Below are 22594 nucleotides of genomic sequence, written 5' to 3' on the forward strand. Positions count from 1 at the left end.
CCACTGCTTGATTTATTGCTGCACTATGACTAGGTCCCTTCCTAGTTCTTTTTTGTCTCATTATTTCCTCATTTTAACACAATGCCTGGTGTAGGTATCTACAACTACTTCTCCTTTTGCCTCCTGATGTTGTTTACCACAGCTGCATCCAAAACTCTGAAATGTGCAGGACTGCTTACCTTGTTGTTGCTTCTTCTCCATTTAGTTGGCTGGTTCATTGAAGTAATTAAGATTGAACTGAATCTTGCACAAACCCCACAATTCAAATTTTCCTCTGGTCTGCCTTTGTTCTAATACCATGCAATCATTTAATATCGTACTATTCGGAGAATTTTTCAATGCAAGTGAAGAACCCTCATTTTGTCTACTCTCCCTGATTCATGAAGAATGATTTAGTCATTCTTTTTCCTTCACTTACTTCTTACCCTTCGTACATGACACCCTTCATGTAATTCTTTTCTATGTTTTCTATTTTAAGCTATGCTAATTGAAAGTGTTTTGCAAATCATCCTAAAGGCCATGAGATCAGTTAGTCTCTTCCTCTAATGAGTACAGCAGGAACAAAACCATTGACCTAAAAATAGCTTCAACTAGTTTAATATGCATCAGCCTGGTTATTCATATCTGTCCCCTGTGATCTCAACATTAAATCAAAGATGTTGAACTCAGATGTTAGCACAGATTCTTCTTGTTTTTCCCCATGTATACACTTGTATTTAAATTTCTGCCCCCAAGCCAAGGGGTTTCACATAATCCTTCATCTGAATCAATGCTTCACCAAAAAAAAGATAAAATAAAATAGTGATAAAACTCAGATCTGGAGGTCTGAAATCAGTTTGTATTATTAACACTCCTCTATTTTTTAAAATGATGGGACAATGATATTTTTCTAGTTGGTAGAAAAGATTATTCTATTCTTTGCTAATGTAGGCTTATAAATATGCCAAACTGCTGACAGTTGTATGAAAATTTAATACAGAATAGCCTAAACCCCATTTTTGTCACTCAATTTAACATGACTTTCAGTAATGTTAATAGTTCATTGCCTATTTATACACAGACTGTTGGCATCTAAAATAATACCAATAATGACATTTTCATTTGCCTTATTCTCATAAATTATTTCTGATACAAAATGGTTCCAGGAACAATTTAACAAAACTGCAGTATTAAACAATGGCAAACAATGCCATAAGGTTTTGAATCATGGAACCAGAGTATAGATTTATGTTTGCAAAGGAAAGAGTCATGTTCACCAAGATATCACACAGCCCAACAAACAACAGTGGCAAGATGAGCTCATGCAGAGAACTTTAGCATCTTCACTGGTCATGAAGTCTCAGGATTAGAGCTCTACAGGCAAAGAAATAAAATTGCTTCTTAATTCTAGACCCTCACCACCACAGAAATGTTCACAACACATTAGCACATAGAAAAAAATATTAATATGGAAAGTGGCTTATGGAATGCTAAACTGCTTCAAAGGCAGAAGAGAATAAAGTAAAAGGAGAATGTTATGATGACCCTAAGACATATGAAGTTCTTTTCAGCAATAGGGCATGAAAAAATAGGTGAAATTTTTGACATGAAAATGAAATGTAGTTTCTCCTTTTTTTACAAAAAAAAGAAATTCAGAAAAGAAGATGACAGGGATCAAAATCCTACTATGTTCAAGTAGGTTTTCATTACAGAGGCTGTAGTTACTCCCTAGTTTAATTCCCTATACGATAGCAACTGCTATATAAGAGCTTTTCAAAAAATCTTCAAAAATAGGTAATAAATATCTTAGTTCTCTATCTCTGTAATATCTGGGTGATTACCTTTGGGGATCTAATCATATATCTTAACTTCCTATTTACATTTACTTTGAAAGGAACAGAACTCTAAGGACATCAACTTTCATTCATGCTATTGCCTAAAGAACTGGGAAATCTGTTGTATAACCACATAAGGTATTTTGCAATTAAAAAAACCCCAAAACCAAAACCACTACACAACAAACCTAGGTCAATAGCACTTTTTTTTTTGGTAAGCTTTCTGCAAATTTTGGCAAACAAGATCATCCAGATGAATGCCAGCACTAAGACCTACATTATTTATTTCTTTTTTCCAGTCAATGGTAAATTCCCCACCAGCAATATCTGGTTTTAAGTTGTTATATGTGAATATGCACATGGAATTTGCATATTTCACTTGCTGTCACTATTAAGGAAAACAAGGTGGCACTGCACCAGTTTTCTTCAGCAATATCATGTCTTTTGGAGTCATTATCAACAGTCTGTAGGAATCACAGTAATTCATTTCTGCATGGCTGATGAGCCATAATTAGCTCCACTGAACAAATAATGGTGGAGAGAAGCTGTATTACTGTACATAGGTGAGCTGACTGGGATCAATCCTAACAGATATACAGTCTCTCTGTGCTGTGAAAGGGAGAAAAGAATGATCTCTAAATATGTAAGTTTTAAAGGCTGCACTTTCCAAGGCTGGTGGTGGTGGTTCTGTTGGGACCCTGAGATAGCTGTGCACCACAGCAGGCAGAGCAACCTCCACATCCAGCAAAATACCACCCTCATCCCTTCCCACAGTCCCTGTCCTGCTGACAAGATGATGGAGCAATCCCCCTTTGGAGACTACTGGCAAAGTAAGCAAGTTTTTCACTGACAGTAGACACCAAATCACCTTGTTTTGCTTATAAAATAGAACACAAAATAATATCTGCTTTACATACAATGATTTCTGAGACTATTTCATCCATTTTCATTTAAAGGAAAGACAGTTTTTTCAGTCATTTTGATAGAAACATCACAATCCTACATGGTTAGACACACTCTTTGTACTGTAAATATCATACAAACATATTTAATTTTGCGAACTAGTTAACCTAGTTCATGTGTTCAAGACATTCAGTAAACGATTATTTCATTTTTACTTTGAACTGTAAGGAGAAAGAAAGTGCATTTTTATGGCAACATTTGCATTTTTTTTCTCCAAATTCCCATTAATTTGGCTTACTGGAAAGTGTTCATTATTATGCCCAAACTTTTAATTACACGTCTCAGATGTGTACTTTTAATTAACTGATGACATTTTCTTTGTTCAATTATTGTAGTTCAATACAACTGTCGTAAACTTATAAATTTTAATTAAAGCTGCCCCAATCTCTAGCTATATAACGCTCACATAGGGATTTGCCAAAAGGCTTAACAGTAAGTAAACCAACAGTGAATAATCCCTGAATTGCCAGTGGGATTTGTTTAACAAATTAACATTTGTGTGCAGATAATGAAGTTCTACAATTTAACACATCCAGCAAAGATTTAGCACAATCATGTTTTAAAAAATGAGTAATACTCTGCAATTTACTTAATTAGTTATCACATTACTATTCCATATTAGGTGGGGAAAGAGAAGAGGATTTACATATTCACTAGGACACACACATTGACCAGAATGTTTTATTTGGACCAGAATATGATGCAAGGTTTGTTCTCAGGATCTCACTTCCTCAGTTTTTGAGCCAGAAGCCAACAGTCAGGAGATTCCCTGACTCTTGGGAAGGTCTCCAGTAGTGGGGACCCTACAGAAGCATCTCCTTGTGAGGCTGAATTTATTGGCAGTCCCCAAGCTTTTCACAGGGCATGTGTGTAAGATGACACTTGTGACATTCACTGCATCAAAGCTATTTGAGTTGGATAATCTACAAGTATTGACAAGGGCAATCAGAGCTTCTCAGAAAGAGTCAAGCAAGCTGAAATCACCACAGGACATTTATATTCTGTAGATAGGCTTTGGATTGGCACACACACACACACATATGACTTCTGCAACTTCCAGAGACAAAAGCTGCATTGTTTCAAACAAAAAAAAAACCAAACAAACCAAAACAAAAAACCTGTAAAAAAATATAAAATTGGGAAAATTGAAACTTGCTCACATGAGTTTAGCAGGACAGTTTGATGAGCTAATTGTATAATGGATCAGAAGCATAACTGCTACTTTTTGAGGAACTGCTTGTGAGCATTGTAGCACAGGGGGAGGTGTGCACAGAGAGCAATAGCACAGCAGATCCAAGTGAAATGATATTGAGCTGAGTTTATTTCAAAACAGCAATTTCATACTTTACGGAAACGTGAGGGAACTCTCTACCAAAAACCCCATTTGCAATGTACCTATGGGAACCTATGGGATGTGTCACTTGAGGACATGGCTTAGTGGTGAACCTGGCAGTGTTGGTTTAATGGTTGGACTCAATCATCTTAAAGGTCTTCTCCAACCTTAATGATTCTGTTGCTATCAGAGAATTCAACCTGGTAGGACAAAATATTGCAAAATCTAGACACTATAATGCTGAAACTCTAAAACTGTTAAAGAAAAACTGAGTAATAAAGAACTTTCTTATTCCTACACGTAGCAACGTGCAGGAATAAAGTCACCTATAGACTTATAACTCTCATAGGAACCTGACAATGCAGATCAACTCTGCCTTGAAGCTGAGATAAGGAGAAGGAACACTGCTCTGGTCTGGATTTCACACCCTCAGTGGAACTGCAAAAGGCTTGGCAGCCCCTGAAGCTACACAGGCACTTGCTGAGCACAAGGACTGAAGGACATGCACAGTGTTATATTCCACTGGAAAGAGGAAATGGTTGTTGCAAAAAACCTTGAATTCAGCTTTGTTGACTTAATTACAGTTTTTAATGCTTTTAGGGAGTCCAGTTTAGCTTCCATCTGTAAGATACATAATGGCCTGAGTATATCATGGATTAGATTAAACTAGGATAAAGGGACATCTCACTGGCATGCTAGTTTGCTTCAGTAACACAGGATTTATGGCCTGATATAGATAAGAAATGCAGTCAGATAAGAAATAGAGATTTCTTCTTAATAGAATATTTACAGGGTCCACGGGCTAGGCATGCAAGGAAGATGAGATGTGGATCAACCTGAAAATTTTATCTGGAATATTGGATGGAGTCAGTGTGATTTTGAAAGATATACAGCCTTTTTTTTTCACATTTCCAGCACATGAAAGTTATGGCGTGGGCTTCAAGGCATGGTTACCCTCATGAATTGGAAATGGCAGCTAGGACATCAGGTTAACTTGAAATATGATTATTAAAAATTTGATGAAACTGTTAAGGGGACACAGCACAGCAGAAGAATACTCCTATCAGCAGGTATGTTGTCATCAGACCTAGCTCTGTGCTGGTCTCAGCTCATAAAGGCACACTTTGGTCATGTGTGGTACAGTAAACTTCAGCTGCTGTTAAAGGTTCAGATTCCCCCAAATCAGGCAATTGAACAACAAAATGTAGACTGTGGTGACATCCATACTGTTTTCCTGATATAATTTTGCTGCAGGCACAAAATCCTGTTTGAGACCAAGAATCAGGCTGATGCTGCATCCCCAGACCCACTGCAGCAGTTGGGACGTGGTGAAAAAGTTAGTAGAAGTGTATTGCAGAACCTGCTCCTATCTTGCCTTTACCCACTGGTGACAAAACCTACTGCCCTAATTATTTCAGCAAGGCTGAGAGATTTCTGAGGTTGGACTTAGCAGGAAAATAGGAATTAAAAATATCCAGGCAATAGCATTGCTGTGTGAGCACAGCAAGTGTTAGCTGCCTGGGAAAGGGAAAACAAACTGCTGGAGGTGAGTGAGCACTATGGCTACTGCCAAAAGAAAAGGATTAAATAAAACCCTGGGGTCTTTGCAGGACTCAGAATGAAGCTGAGTTCCAGGAGCCAAGTTATTAATTTTATTAAGCCTTTTAACCCCACAAAAGAATCAATTAAATGCCAGACATGTAAAGATGTGGGAGTAAACATCCTCTCTTCAGTTGAGGAGGAATGCTCCATTCACTTGCATGTCCTCACTTAGCATGTATTGATCTCATTACATTGATAAAAATTGCCACTTATCATTTGTGTCAGTAGTTCCACCAGCTGTTAGAAGCTGTTTAAAGGACAATTAATCAATTTCAAGTACAAGTAATTCCCATTTTATAATATTTAGTCATTATTATGAATGTAGCTATGAACAACATTATTAACCCTCAACCACTCAGAACTGAAAGAACAGATTACTAAATCTGCATTTACTTGGAATTTTGCCACCACATTTTGGTCAATAAGTAGAGGCTTCAGAGGAGTCAGTAAGTGAGGCTAAATTACTCAACTACATATGCTGGAGTTAATTAGTAAGAAGTGCTGAGGAAAATGTTATGATCTAAGCCTCCTCTGTCACAGAGACTCAGATACATAACTGCATTACAGGGAGCTCTCTCTGCACTGAACAACCACAAACTTCTCCAAGTTAGGTGCTTGTACTTCTTTTTCAGAGATCAGGTTGTTGGTCATTTCAGCACACAGGAGAAAATGATTCACCTCATTCATCTTCAGCTGCTGATAGCTTCTGAGAAGAAGAAACTAGACAACAAACTCTTCTCCAGCTGTTCTACCTTGAATCAAATATTTAAATATTCCTTGAAGCAGAAAACAGAATTCATCTTCTTCTCACAGAATTTCTAACTTTTAGAACGCTCTTATCACACTTTTTCTCCCTAGCCCAAACACTAATTGCATTATACAAGCTACAAAACCTTAGTGTTAGGGACAAAGATCAACTGTCAAATCCTCACTTTTTAGCAACTAGAGTAATCTCCCTGAAGATAAGAGATGTAATTTCAAATCCCTTCAGGAAAATAAAGGATCTGAGTTCTCATCAATTAAATCTTCCTGAGAATTAGATGAGTAAAATTCCTATTTCATGAATTCCAGTAAGACAAAGGTAAAAGATTAAGGCCACAAAATTGAAGGTAGTATCTCTGTATGCATGTAAATATAGGGGGAGAATCAAAATAAGGAGATAACAAGAGGTCAGCTTGTTTCAGATTAGTTTGACTGAACCTTATGTTTTATAATTCCATTTGTACACCCCAGCACATGTATCTTTATATTGACTATTTACTTATATACTCCCTTTTCTGGGATGCAACTTAATTCTGCTGAAACACCAAGTAAGTGAATGAAAAGCACCATTGATTACAATGTATATGTGTGATATATACTGCTATTTTACACATCATTTAAGCACAAACGAGAAAATAAGTTGCAAAGAGGAAAAATATCCCAAACAAGTTAAAAATTCAAACATTTAAGGCAGGAATAATAGTAAGAGAGAACTGCTCAGAAATATTTACCGAGTAGAGAGGCTCCACAGGTTCCTCCATTCTGGCAGTAGTTGTAGCAATGGTTAGTTTCACACCTTTCTCCAGAGTAACTTGGCCAGCAGTGACATCGAGGATCTCCCTTCTCGTTTATGATGCACTTCCCTCCATTTTCACAGGTTAATTTACAGGTATCATCTGCAGCAAGAACACAGAGAGTGGTTCAACAACCCCATTTCATGTAACAGACAAAATAGAGCCTCGTCTCTTAAATAGAGCTGCAGATCTCTATCCGTGCAGGGAAAATACTACTTTTCAAAATGGAGAAAGTAAACTATCACTTCTGTTTCCACAGTGCTAGAAAAAACCCACACCAAGGAGACTATAAGCCCTGGAAAAGCTGTCATGAGATGCAGAGTTGGTGGGAGTTTGCACCCTACTGAGCTGAGGCCTCTGCATGGCACATCCAAATCATGCCATGGGGAAGTTGACCTCCCTAGGGTCTAAGTATTGACACTATGAATTCTTGTTTGAAACTGTAATTCCTAGTTAGCTTAAGAAGTAGAAAATTGAATGCTGGTTTCACCTGAGGGAACCTCAGAAAACATCCCAGTCATTTTCTGGTGACCTCAGCCTTTTCCTATTAGTTTTTTTGGATCTCACTTCCACTCTCTCTATTAACTAACAGCCTTCTTAACTAAGCCCTATCCAAAATACTGACAAGGAAATTACTCAGCCTTTAAATCCTCCTCAAAAATTGATATTTGCATACTAACTTGTTGCTCCTAAATTGTATTTTCTGATTATTCCTTCTTCTCATCTGCTCAGACTGCAAAATCACTGAGAAGGGATAACTGCCTGCTGCTCTGCATCCACTCACTGCTTACAGCAGCAGTGCCACCACCTTAGCAGAGGTATGAGGTGACACAAATTCTGATTAGGCCAGATTCAATCTTCCTAAAAAGCTGTTTCATAATTAGAATTGTGCCTCTCTTAGAAACACTTTGAAAAGTAAACCTCTATTCATTCCAGTGAACGAGAGAGAAAATCATTCAATGATACCAGCAAGAAATTAATTACAGACTAGCACACGTACAATGCTCAAACATCCAAATAACTGTAATCCTAAAGAAACAGACAAACACCTTTCAGCCCAAAACATGCTTTCAGCAATGAGACCTTTCATTTCTCACACAGCAAAACAAATCCTGTGAAGCCAGACTGCTTCCTAACTAATCCAGCATTTGAGCCTACATGGCTTTTAACAAGAAGGACACCATAAGCACTGAGAACTCTTCAGTAATACATGCCCCAGCTGCAGTTGTTTTAATGAATTCATCTGATTCAGTCAAAGAAATAATGAAAAAATCAAGGTTTCCCTTTGTCCCATACTTGTTGAGGTGCAAGATTGACTGACACGACACAGGCACAACAACTCTTTCGATGTTTAAAGAAACACATTTTGTTGCAATGCAGAATTTAGGAATGTTGGATGTCCTCTAGCTGAATACTTCTCTCCAACATGATCTCTGCAGAGCTCAGGAACCCTTTCTTTAGATGCACCCAAGTCTCTCTTTCTCTGCAGGATCTGTTGCCTCCTTTCATGGCCAGTGCTGAGATGGTACAGACATATAACCTGGGATCAAACCTGTTTAAATGAAACCTCTGGAAACTGTCATCCTTCAGGTAATTGTACCTTTCTCAAATGAAGCTGAAACTAGACAGCAACTCTAAAGTTCACTGTGGTGAACTGACCGACACATTGCTATTTCATGTGTTTTACAAGAAAAATAGGAAATCCTATTTGCACTTGATTTTTTGATAGCCACCCTGGATATATACATCTGCTGTAACAAAGCTACTTTGTGTATTTGGGACTTTGAGGATGTTTCAGTGTTTTATTTATTTGGGTGGCTCATTAAATCCTTTGATGTCCCATGAACCATTCTTCGGTTACTCATTATAGAAGTAGTTTGAATGGATAATGTAGCACATCTTATTGGAGAGAAGGTCTATTTTTGTTTTGCTTATCTTATCTGTTTTACTTATCATTAGTCATGAGTTTATGGAGCAGAACTCAGTAAAAACCAGAATAAATAACAGTGGAGTACAGACAACTGCTCATTTTTATGAACTTTTCTGATAGTGCATTAAAAACATGTTGTATTTATCTTCTAGAGCAATTTCACAGAATTAAGACATAAAATTTGAAGAGAAAATATGGAAATTACGACTGATTTTGTTCTCTATGAGACATTTGAAATTCAAGAGTTTCCACACAAATCTACTATGAAACAGAGAAAAGTTACGACAACAATTTTGAACTTTAAATGAGCTAAGAAATAGGTTTGAAAGATGCAAGGGATAAGCCAGTTTTAAAATAGTATGTTAGACTTTAGCAACATAGGGAGTTTAATGCTGCTGCTTTGTTGTCTGAAGGTAAATACAGGAAACAAATTACACTTGCTGATTCACATCAACTGAGTACAAAAAGAGACCAAATGCTTTTGTGTGGGAGACATGAGCAGAACAGTCCCATATGAGAATACAGGAAGAAAGAGAATACAGGAGAGAAACACAGAAGACCTGGTACAAAAAGCTGAATACAGTTAATTTGAATTACTGAATAAAGACCTGTGAAAGGAGAGCTGAAAACAGCTCTAGCAAGCACACACACTTGGAACAAAGTTTAGAAAAAAAAGAAAATCAGAAAAGTTTCTATCTGAAGTTTCTATCTGCTCTGAGCTTGCTGGAACTGTCTCAAAGACCTCTCAGCTGCTCTTTTCACTTCTGACATGACAGAAGTGAATAATTTCACTTGTTATCCTACCCCTAGTCTAGCTACTGGATGTCTCCAACATGAAAGAAAGGAAAGGATTGAAGGTCGTGTAATTTTATATATTCTGTCCAAATCTGGTTATTTACCCTTCTGCTGCCTTGATTTGTCCATTTAAATCTTAACATACATTTAATAAAAAATAAAATAATTTTGATTTGCAGTTTTTCTCACTTTTTTCTTCCTGCTAGGACTGTTAGACACAAACATTTATGGACTTTGGCTTATCTGCTCCATCTTTGACTCCTTCCTTTTACTGAAAGCAAAAGGAAAACCTTACACTGAAAAACCACAGATGAAACAGCAGATCAAAGCTTTGTGAAATCTACTGGAATTTCTTCCTTCACTCATTCAATTTTTTGATATTCCATCCCTCTCCTCCAATTATACATAAATATCTTTTATTGGCATTTCTCTAACTCTTTCTTGAGAAAAATGCATTTTACCTTTTGCTATTTTCTTCCCTTTGAAATATCCACTCATTTCTGGACTAGGCAAGTTTAATGGAGAGATGATGCTATAAGGCTCATGACATACATTCTTTGGGATAAGAACAGTCTCCCTCCCCACAGACGAAAATACTCATCCCATGGGGCAGAAAGGTATTTGCTCTTGCCTATCCTTCAGACAAGGGTGTAGTTCATCCTTCACTGAGCTGAATGCACCTACTAAAACCAGAGTGCAGAGTTCTAATGTTATGGTAAGGCTGTATAAATCTTCCTGTTCCTCCAGATGAGAGTCTTACTACCTGACAGTTTTCCATTTGCTGAAATGTATCAAAACAAGCTTTTATCCTCAAACTTTGTCTGAATGCTGTAAGACAGATGCTACACTCTGTTGTCCCTTCACATGCTGCAACCAAAAGAATTTTTGCAAACCAGAAGCAGATTTCTGTGTGACCTCTGTTCTATTTGGTATCTAAGAAGGCTGAAAGCAGGACAAACCCCAAGAAGACAGCATGGATTGAACTGCCATAGCTATTGATCCCTGGGGCAGACTTTGTGGGTGAAAAAGAAGCTATACAGGGATTAACCTCTGCATCCCCAGCCAAAGCACTTGGGCCACCTGCAATCTGTGTGTGCAGTGGGCAAGTCCCCACAGAAACCTGCTGAAGGAAACAACATGATAAAATAAATGTTTCATCTCTGCTGAGAAGCAACACCACAGATTTGAGTCTTTGTGATTTTTCCTCAGGCTTCTTATTCAGCCAAGAGAGTAGAAATATTCCTCTCTTAAAAGGAAAGTGATAAACGCAAAGCTCCAGAACAGGGAACACTTGGAAATGTTCATTACTCTTACTCATTCAGCTGTGGCACACATTGTCTTCCTCCAGTGTAAGTCTCTCCATTTTCATCCTCTTGGTAGGCTTTTAGCTTCATTGTGCTACAGACAATTAGATATGAGAAACCTAATGGATGCAAATCCAGGGCTCTCCTTTAGGAAACTGAAGTGGTTCTCTGCCCATTTGAAAACTAAAGGGTAGCTTCCAAACTGAAAAACTCAGGCCTGCTATAGTCAATAAATAAATCCAAAAGAATTGTGCTCTGTTAGTCACAATCCTCAAGGGAGAAATGAGCTTTTCTAAGAACACACAGGAACTTGTTTTCATTTTGTTATAAAAACATTCTGAATGATGCAGCACACATCTATTGTAATAACTCCAGCTTGAACACTCCAAATCAAACCCCAAATCTGTTTCTCATCAGTTGTGTGATATGCTGGTGAAACAGCTGACTGAAGCAATCTGGATACAGTCTTACAAAAAGCCACTGAGGATTCAATATTTAGAATTCCTCATGTAGGACTTATGAAAAAAAAACCCAAAACCACAACTGAATGGACCAAGTCAGAAGTAATTTTATGCAGAATTTTAGGACTTAGTTAGTTTCTTTCTGTTAGGAAAAGTAAACCATCAAAACAAAAAAAAAAAAAACCCACAAAAAAAAAAAACCAAACTCCAAAAATTCCACAAAAATCCATGAAAAGAAGTTCGGAGTCAGAATTTGGAATATGGTCACAAGAAATAGATCAAATCTGAAATTACCTCCCAGTCACCAACCTTTATGGTAGATAGACCAAGAAGAAATTGTGCTAAGTGTATAAAGCATCTTTAAAATAATCATGCTGAAACCTAGCAAAAAAAAGAGGCTATTTGGAGGTCAACTCTGATCTCTCCAGGAATCTCTGCTAGTCTTTGGGAGCCTAGGTGGAGTGTCAACATGAGACAAATACTTGACATCCACTTAATTTTCTTTTAAAAAGTCAAAATAGTGCAAACCCATACAGTTTTTAGAGTGCTGTGAAACAGAGGTTTGTTTCAATTCATAATTTATAATGTGTGGGCCTACAAAACCTGCAATCTGCTATTATAAAAATAATATACGAAACCAAAATGTACAAAAACCCTAAGCTACACATTATTTGAAATATAATTGTAAACAAAAACCAAAGAAACACTTGTTCAGCAGCCCTTTAAAAAGTCATAACAGATATTGCAGCTCTGGGAAAGTACTGAAAATTATCAATATATTAAAAATGCTTCTCTCGGCATTTTCTCTCTCTAAAAATTTATAACCAGCAGTGAAGTAATTTTAAAGCCTCTTCAGATATTTCTCTAATAAAAACACACCTTCCTGAAAACATTACCATGACATAATCCTTTGTCCCACTAGTAAAACCACAGCATTACTGAAATTATGGGTTCAAATTACTACAGTTCAGCAGTGAAAAACAATACTGTTTTATTTGTCCATTCTTCTACATCTAAGTAGTAACTATGGGTAATTTGAAAGACTTTTTTGGGTGGTGCTGTGGCAGCATGTAATCTTGACAAGTATCACAGAATCAATCAGACTGGGAAAAAACTCTGAGATCATCAAGTCCAATCTATGACCTAACATCACCATGTCAACTAGACATGGCACTTAGTGCCATGTCCAGTATCTCAAACATCTCCAGGAACAGTGATTCCACCACCTTCCTGGGAAGTTCATTCCAGTGTCTAACCACTCTTTCTCTGAAGAAATTCTTACAAATGTCCAAACTAAACCTCATCTAATGCAGCTCAAGGCTATGTCCTCTCTGCCTGTCACTTGTTGCCTGGGAGAAGAGGCCAATTCCCACTTCCCACCCAACTCCTTCAGGTAGTTGTAGATAGCAAGAAGGTCCTCCCTGAGTCTGTTCTCTGGGCTAAACACCCCCAGTTCCCTCAGCTGCTCCTCATATGACTTGTGTTACAGACCATTTACCACCTTCGTTGCGCTTCTCTGGACTCAACCTGAGATGGACAAAGAGCTGACACACTTGGAGGGGCAGGGAGGGTGTTCAGACAGTTTTGTGTCAAAAGTTGAGTAGCTTTATTGATACCACATCATAAACAACAGAAATATCATCCTGTTAATTCAATATTTAAAGACTAGGCAGTATAGCTCAGTGAGATTTTCTACACAGAATGATGGCATTTCAAGTAAATTAATTTAATTGCTAAATTGAGCATATTAAGTACCGCGGATCTCACCAAAATATCTATGACTTACACCTCTAAGGCTGGAATTAAAGTTCAGAATACCATCATAACACATATAATACAGGTAAGAAACACTATTCTGTGATTTCTAGTACATTTTAATACTCAAGCTGGCTAAGAATTCATTCCAACAGTCTGACCATCTTTGGTTTGGCCTAAATTAGAGTGAAAACAGTTTTAAAGTACTTAATAATTGCATGAAATAGATTTCCCCCACTAAAATATAGAAGAACTTAGTATCTCTTGTCCCATGAAATCTGGTTTTCTGTGCCTTGATATTACTCATTACATATGATACCAAAAGATATACCTTTAGATAAAAGTATTTCGGTTGCTTTTTTTCTTTCTTTGCCTCTTACTTCAAAGCCATTATTATTTGCTATGTTGCTCTCTCTGCCCTTTGGCTACTGCTGCAGTGTAAGCAGAGGTGTTTCTTGATGGTCTTTATTTTTTTCTTCCCCCAAATGACTAATGTTTAATTTGGGATCCAAAACACTTCAGAGTTTTCCCACATTTTTTGTCAATATGTATACACATTGACTTTTAAGTATCATCTTGTATTGGTTCAGCTGAAAGCTCGTTTTTAAATTTGATGAATATCAGCAGGGATTTTTTTTGCATCTGGGATTTTGCTTCTTCATATTTCCTTTCCATTTCAGCTAAGTAACAGGCATCTTGAACAACATCACAAAACTGTGGACTCACAGACAACACAGCCTTTTGCTGTGACAAAAACTGACCAGTTGTTTATTTTCTAGTTCTCATGCAGTTTTCAATACCTACCTAAGAGACTCTGATCAATGCATGTTCCATTCATCAATGATTTTCCTTCTGGACAAGCACATGTTGCACCAGATGGATTGAGCAAACAAATGAATTCACATGTCAGGTCCAAACATGGATTAGGCACTGTTGAAAAAGACAAAATATTAACAATCTTGATTTAATTTGCTAGAATTTGGAACTCTGTTCTAAAGGTAGGACAAGAAAAGTAATCAGATATAAAAATTCTGATACACTTCCAGTGTCCAGGATATCAACAGCATAAAGCCTATGAAGACTCATTCAAACAGCAGTGCAAGGCTCACAGAGGGATAGAATTTATTCCAGTAACAACAAATGCACTGGCAATATGGAGTAAAAAACTTCATCTGCTTGTGGCTAGAGGTATTTGCATTCTGCTCTCTTCTAATTTTTATGCATTTACAGAGTCAGTACACAAAGCATTTATGTACACATTTGTCCAATGTCCTTTCAAATGAGCGAAAACGCACCAAAAAATATCAGTGAAACTTATATAAAGAAACATGACCAAATCTATTTTCAGTTGGGGTACAATCAGGCTCTGTTTTATATTGATACAACTTGGTTACTTTTCTCCCCCCTGAGGTGAATGTGCACAATATGGAGTTTCAAGTAATTATGCTTACTCACAGTCCATTTGTTTGTAGCGGTGAAAAATCAAGGCACTTTTTGCTTTATCAACATCCACACTTAGATATTCTACAAGGCTCCTGCCAAATTTGTGTACTCTAAATGCACCATTTTTAGGACCTGCTCCATATATGTAATCCTCAAAAATGTCGATTCTATGTGGATGCAGTAAACCTTGAATAAAAATGGATAAGAAATGCAAATACATATTCAGATGCAAATACAAATAACTTATTTTAGTAATGACTTCAATCACATTATAGCAATTGCCACCTAAAGACATGATTATTCAGTCAGCTTGTATTGTACCCACCTTTGAAAAAGCAATCTGCTTAAAAGCAACTCTTCCCATACTACAAGCAACAAAAACCTTAAGCTTTGTATTAGTTTTCCACACAATTTAGCCTCAGCAACTAGGAAACCCTATTGTAACAATTTGCTAATTAGAACATAGGTACAACACTTTAACTAGAAGTATGTGACAAGGAAGAAATAGATAATTTTGCCTTACATCAAAGAAACTATTCTGACAAAACATTTCTTCGGCTCCTTCTTAGCATATCTGAAATGCTAGGTTTTGTCCTGCAATTATTTTAATTCATAATTATAGTAAATGAATGCAAAATAAATTGGTAACTCTGCCAATTCTTCATTCTTAAGAGCTATGAGGGCTGATTAGACCTCATAGTTGGATTCCCTGGGCACAACTGGCTGTAGAATTGCACATATTTAGCCATGTAACAAGTCAATAACTTCTAACTAAAACTTCTTTGCCAGAAATACATCTCTTTTTGAAACCATAAACAGAACCTATCATTCCTTATGATACCTTGTTCCTACAATTATCCCTATTTTCTGTGAAAATGCTTTTATATTTCACTTAGTTAGTTTCAATCATTAGTCTTTTTTTGTTCCTACTCTCTTCCGAACTATGAACACTTGCTACTCATTATTGTATTTCAATAAAAATATTTATGGATTCTAATTCAATATTTTATGCTTGTTTAATTAAATGGGTTGAAGTTTTTAGTCTTGTTGCAAAACAGTTTATAAACTCCCCCAACTTTCCTTTGGCTTGGTGTTACAGAGGGTTGTAGTCAGATACCTACACTCAAAGTGATCTTTCTTCAGATGACTACATATACACAGATTGATCCAAGTGGTACAACAAAATGCTTTTAAACAAAAACAAGATTATTTAAATCTGGTCCTGCTCAATTTAGATATGGGAGATCTCTCCAAGGATATTCCAGAATACCCTGGTAAATTCCAGGTAGTTGGTTAAAAAGCTCAATAGGACTCGATGAAATATCACACTGATGAAGTTCCAGTACCAACTGCCTGCTAAGCAATCCACCCCAAAAGGCTAATTTCAAAGGCTTTTGGAAAGGAACTTTCCTCATTCACATTCTGTTAGGAGAATTCTGTGATTACTTACTGACCTGAAAGCCAAGCCCATTATTTCTCCCAGAATGGTTTCAGATCAACTGTTCTACAAACTCTTACTACTCCCATTCAATGCAGACAGTTCTAATTTCTCAGTCAAGGTTCTCCTGTTGCTATGTAAGTCCAAGTGAGATCAAGCCTAAATATTAGCCACAATGTTATTTGGTAATACCTAAGCTAGTGATTAGACAACAAATTTGGAGATTTGCACATATAATTGGATCTCTGTTCTGCTAAAATAATGTTATTAGATTATCTTCTAGTGAAAATTATCTTAAACATCTATTTGTTTAGATAATATCTGAAGTATTGTCTGACAAAAGCAATAAATATGGCTTAATAATCACTGCTTTTTGTTTACATAATATTCTCTGAACAGTGAAACATCAGGCAAATAAACTAAAACAGGAATCACATTATAAAAGAAGCTCTTCCTACCTTGCTTAGTGCTCACAGACACAACTGAATCAGAACCATCAAAAAGGACACTGCCAATAACAGATAATTCAAAATCAGCCCAGAACAAACGCTGGCTGAACTGATCAACTACAAGACCTACAAAGAAAATAAGGTTCAAATAGGTATATAAAACCTGGGAAAATAAATTCATAGTTTTACATAACTGTACATTTTTATAGTATTTATATTCTTGTGTACACAAAATATGGTGACAATGAAAAAAACCACGACTGGAAAACAAGGAGAATAAAATCTAACACCTTCTACTCAAACCTTCCTCTTGGGGCAAATGTGGTATTTTATTCTCTTTAACTTGCTCTTCCAAGGTCAGTATCTTTCCTAACCCATTATCCTCAGCAGGTAGGGATATATACCAGGTGGGAATTAAATATACATTCTAAACCTCTAACTTGCTCTACCAACAAAAATCCATTATCCCAGTAGATTTCTAAACAGCAGCACCAGTGTGATCATGTGTGAAAAACTAAACATTCAGAATCCACAGAATCTTCCTAACCTCTCCTGTTTCCACCTTTATATTTCTCATTTTTATCACCAACACTTCACATGCAGTAACTATTGCAGAATTGAAAATCAGAATATTGTAACTACATTAGTGCAAGACTTAACCAGCAATATTGAAAGATATATTTATTCACCTATATATGAAAAGAAAGCACAAGAGTGAGTGACTGAGAGCACAAATGAGAACACAAGGTAGACAACATTAGGACTATCCAGCCCCTAGGCAATGCCTAAATAGTTAAATCAAGTAGTCTGTGATTCACAGAGGATGATTACATGATTAATATGGCATTTTAGGTCATGTCAGAAACTTCAGCCTGAAAAAAAATATTTGAACTGTAAAATAATTTCCTTCTCAGCTTTTGAAGTTGTAGTGTATTTTTAATAAGAATGGGGAAAAGTACTTTGCTTCCTATTTATGTAAGTAGGCAAGTCAGAAAAAAATACATCAAAAGAAATTATACATAACAGCAGAAATACTCCTCTTAAGGTCATAAATTAATCAGCTACAGGTAGATGAGAGGAAGTGGAGGATGTCTGACTCACAGACCAGTGAAATATGTTTACATTTGAAACTCCATTAAAAAACTCTTTAAGAGAAACACTAGTGTTCAGGGATACAGCTAAAGAGAATAATTTCAGGTAAAAGGCAATCACAGAGTGTCAGTTCTGTGTGATCCATGGTACCTGTAAAGGGGGAGCTTTCAAACCAGTCCCCACTCTCCAGCTTTAAATTACTTTTTGCATTTTAATAAGAATATTTAGATGCCAACTAATAAATAACTAACATTCTCAATGTATCTTTCACAGTATCAGAGATGAGACACTACAAAAAAGTGTTTATTTTTGTTTTATACCTATAGCACTCCCATGGTAGTAATTTTTATGTAAATCCTGTGAAGTCAAACCCAACTGCTCAAACTCTCATTCTTTCTAAATTGAAATAGGAAAGGCATATGTTGTAATAAATTTAAGAGCAGCGTAAACAATAGTAGTAAAGTCTTATTTGGGAGAAAATAATAAATCTTTGGATTCTTTCTTTGCATTCCCTCTACAGAGACATGGATCTGTGTGAAATAGCTGACAAAAAAGATTTCAAAGACTCCACAAACATCTACTTGCTACCATGATGCAAAGGAAGAAAAAAACCACAGAAGTGTTTTCTGGCAGCAGGTATGGAAATACGCAATATCATGGTGAGGTATTTGTGAAATTCCCTCTTTGCAAAGTCTGCTCAATTTTGGTAAGTCTGAGGTGATTCTTCTCCTGTACTCTGCGCTGGTGAGGCCACACCTTGAGTACTGTGCTCAGCTCTGGGCCCCTCAGCTCAGGAGGGACATTGAGGGGCTGGAGCAGGTCCAGAGAAGAGCAACGAGGCTGGTGAAGGGACTGGAGCACAAGTGCCATGAGGAGAGGCTGAGGGAGCTGGGGGTGTTCAGCCTGGAGAAGAGGAGGCTCAGGGGAGACCTTCTCACCCTCTGCAACTCCCTGACAGGAGGTTGGAGTCAGGTGGGGATTGGTCTCTTCTCCCAGGCAACCAGCAGCAGGACAAGAGGGCACAGACTCAAGCTCTGCCAGGGGAGGGTTAGGTTGGATATTAGGAAGAGATTTTTTCCAGAGAGAGTGCTCAGACATTGGAATGTGCTGCCCAGGGAGGTGGTGGATTCACCATCCCTGGAGGTTTTCAAGCTGAGACTGGATGTGGCCCTTAGTGCCATGGGCTAGTGACCACAGTAGGGTTGGACTTGATGATCTTGGATGTCTTTTCCAACCCAGTTGATTCTATGATTCCATAAGTTTAAGTTCACTTTAAGAAGTCTCATTTGAAAACAGAACAAAGAATTTGAATAATAACTGCACATGAAGAACCAGAATACTTCTATTTGTTTACAAACTGAGAAAATTTAATTTAGCCAACAAATCCACACTGACTTAACAAGTGCCATGTAATTAGGAGAAATGATAAGCCATATACCTGTAGGTCTTTGTAAGTTCTTTTGAACCAATATCCTTCTCAGAGTACCATCCATAGATGACTCCTCTATGTGTGACCGATCCCCAATAACTGTCCAGTACATCATCCTTAAAGTATTAAACATAAAAATTATACAGAGCTTCAAACTACTTCACTGATACTTCAATATTTTGAGCCTTTCAACCTTCTTAACAGATGGGAGATAACTGATCCTGGTTTAAATACAGTTAAATTGAGCAGGAAACTTAAGTAAACATATTGGAAAAGTTTGGACATTTAGACAGTTGTAGACATCATTTTATTTCTCTTACTCTAGTTTGCAATTTTGTCTGAATGGAATAATGTTGAAACATACATACCCCTTTTTAGGATTTACAGCAATTGCATATGGTTCTCCTGCCATGCTTGTAAGGAGTCTGGTACAGTTTGGTCCCTTCAGTTGACCTACATTGATGGAGTATCTCAGACTAGTCCAATGAGTTGTGTAGTAGCTGAACCAATGCATTCTGGAATGATCAGTCCAGTAAATATTTCCAGTCACCCAGTCAACAGCAATGCCCCTAGGTCTTTTGAATTCTGGACACTAGAAGGAACAGATGTTGCAGTCAGATTAATGGAAATGATTGTTTACAGCAGTTGAACAGCCACAGATTCATGGAACTTTTTACAGTTAAGTGACTTTTACCTTTAATATAGTGAAATATTTAAAAACACTGAATTGGAAAGACGTAAACTCCTCCTGCAGAAGATCAGCTCTAAGTGATCTGCTGACAGTTCTATTCAATGGAGAAGAACAAGTCAATGCTTCAAAACTGTTCTCTCAAGTTTCTGGCTACCTATATTAAGGAAAAGGCACTTTGGCATCAACTACTTGAACTACTGACACTGAAGCAAATAAGTGTTAGAGACTGCAATCCAAAAGCAAAGGAAAAGGAAGTATTAAGGTTGTACAGCTGTTGTACTCCATGCAGAGCTGTGGTATGATGTCTAACCTCAAAGCCCTCATGGTCAAGACTGTGTGAACTCATGCAGAGGGTGGCTGCTCAGCAGTCTGCTGAGGGTAAATAAAATCACTGCATTTAGAAAACAGCATTAAATTTCCTCTGTGTTCTAGCCAATACTGGTATGCAATGGTAAGAAAAGTATTTTAATATTTCTCTTCCCATGTTGTTGACTCTTTCTGCGCTCAACCACCAATTAGAATTAGAATTAGGGCAATATTTGGCTTCACATGTAAAGAAACTTGACCAATTATAACATTAAATTTATAAACTGTAGTTTCTCTGTCATGATTTCACAGTTATCATGAAGGCCCAGATCCTAACAAATGGTCCTAAGGATTGAGGTTCATATTGCAAATAGGAAATATATATGAACAAGCCTCTCTAAAGTTTACTGGAATTCCTGCAGAAAGGAAAAAACCCCTGTAAAGTAAGATTACTCAACTATTTCTAACATATATAACAGCGTATCATAAAAAATTCAAGACCTGCATGAGCTAAATATATATACAGTTGTTTGCCTGTTTACCTATAATGACATCTAGTTACATTATGAACAAAACCCATCTATTCCTTGACAAATGAAGCAATGGAATGCAACTATGCCACATAAGTGAAAACTAGGAAAGAAAATCCTAATATAATTTGTTTTCCTCAGGTATCAGAGTTCCCCAACACCACAGGACATTTGTAGACTACTTTAATCATCATATAAAGGCAATTTTATTCTCTAGGTGAAATAATAGGACTGCAAGGATGAAATAGATAGTTCATTGTTCATAAACCTTTAATTTTTGCAAAAACATAATAGAATTCTTGTTCTATAGATATATAGAACCTTGATTTTTCTATTTAGGTCAATAGTAAAGCCATAAAATCAATCACTGCACATGGAAAACAGTATTTCTTTAAAAACAGGGTCACAGTTTTTAAAGTTAAACAAAATATCAAAATTCTTTGGTATGTAATGATGAAAGTTAAACAAAATAATATATCAAAATTCTTTGGTATGTAATGATGATATTGGCAGTGTGTACTCCCAGAAATACAAGAAAAATAATTCTTTTCAAGAAATGCAGCATTTGCATGCAACATCCTTTTCTTTTTCTTTGCTACTATCCAAGCAACATCCATTCGAATGACAAGATACCCAAAAACGTAGGAATTTTCAGATGAGAGTCATTGTATTTTAAATCCAAACTCCTTTAAATTCTGGGTAATATTCAGGCAAGAAGCCTCTCATTCCTAGAGATCTCCAGTTAATACTTTGGATACTGCAAAGGTTAATGGCACTGGTATACAAGGCTGGAATAGAATATTCTTTTAAAAGGAGAACAGCTACCATGCCCAACACAGTCTCTTGCCTTCTTTTTGGACTGTTCAAGACCCAGTTTATATTAAGACTATTTTTTTGGGAACCTGGAAATACATGATGACAGTTAGCAAGCAAAGTGTTTCCAAAGAGCTGGTAGTAGCAGCAGCAGAGACAAAGGGACATCCTCAAATGATTCTGGAACAAAGATGGGGTTGCTTAGTAACACTGACCCTTTGTCCTCAGCCATACAGGATAAACAAAATTCCAGTAATGCTAGAGTGCATCAAATGAACAAGGAGATCAGCAGAAGAAATGGCAAGGAGCCATCCAGTGCAAGAGATTTAAAGGAGAATTAAAAACACTAGCTGAAGTTATGGTTGTGTAATTCTCAGTTGTGTTCATTAGGTTTCAGCCCAGCTCCATCATATTTCTGAGGTCTTATGCATCTTCTCATACTGTCTGGGAAAATTACTGTAAATGAGCTCTTACCTAATAGCTTATTTGGATTATGCTAATTTTGAAGAATGATTTTGCATACAGAATAATGATGAAAATACAGGAAGAAAATCACGTTAATATTTTCTACAGTGATTTTAGACAACTTTGATGCTAAATATAATGTACTACACCTTATTAGAAAATTCAAGGTTTGAAGTCTAATTGCCTTTTACAGTTTCATAGCCTCTGCACAACCACAGATCATGTCAGCTTGATGACTTTTGACTAGAACTGCTGTCTATCACAAAACTTGTTTTAAAGGTAAAGAATTGATAAAAAAAAATTAGAAGAAAAAATCTGCAGTAACAGCTTAGTTTTGAAAACCATTTTGATATAATGGTACACTAGAAAAAAATATTCAGCCCCTAAAGCTGAGTTAGACTGGAAAAAATGTTACACATGCAGCA

The 22594-nt window shown here is 36.8% G+C and overlaps 1 protein-coding gene across 1 annotated transcript in view; it reads right to left on the bottom strand.

The window, feature by feature from the left end:
• LOC103803548 (low-density lipoprotein receptor-related protein 1B-like) overlaps nt 1-22594 on the bottom strand; it is a gene marked incomplete at its 5' end in the record, with an annotated part of 112688 nt that overhangs the window by 31393 nt on the left and 58701 nt on the right. Inside the window, 6 exons of the mRNA XM_009076113.1 lie at nt 7206-7370; nt 14318-14443; nt 14969-15142; nt 16853-16969; nt 19374-19480; nt 19733-19956. Of these exons, the coding sequence (XP_009074361.1) occupies nt 7206-7370; nt 14318-14443; nt 14969-15142; nt 16853-16969; nt 19374-19480; nt 19733-19956 (913 nt within the window). The remainder of the gene's footprint in view (nt 1-7205; nt 7371-14317; nt 14444-14968; nt 15143-16852; nt 16970-19373; nt 19481-19732; nt 19957-22594) is intronic.

Source organism: Acanthisitta chloris, unplaced genomic scaffold, assembly GCF_000695815.1.
Source record: "Acanthisitta chloris isolate BGI_N310 unplaced genomic scaffold, ASM69581v1 scaffold3476, whole genome shotgun sequence".
Lineage (NCBI taxonomy): Eukaryota > Metazoa > Chordata > Aves > Passeriformes > Acanthisittidae > Acanthisitta > Acanthisitta chloris.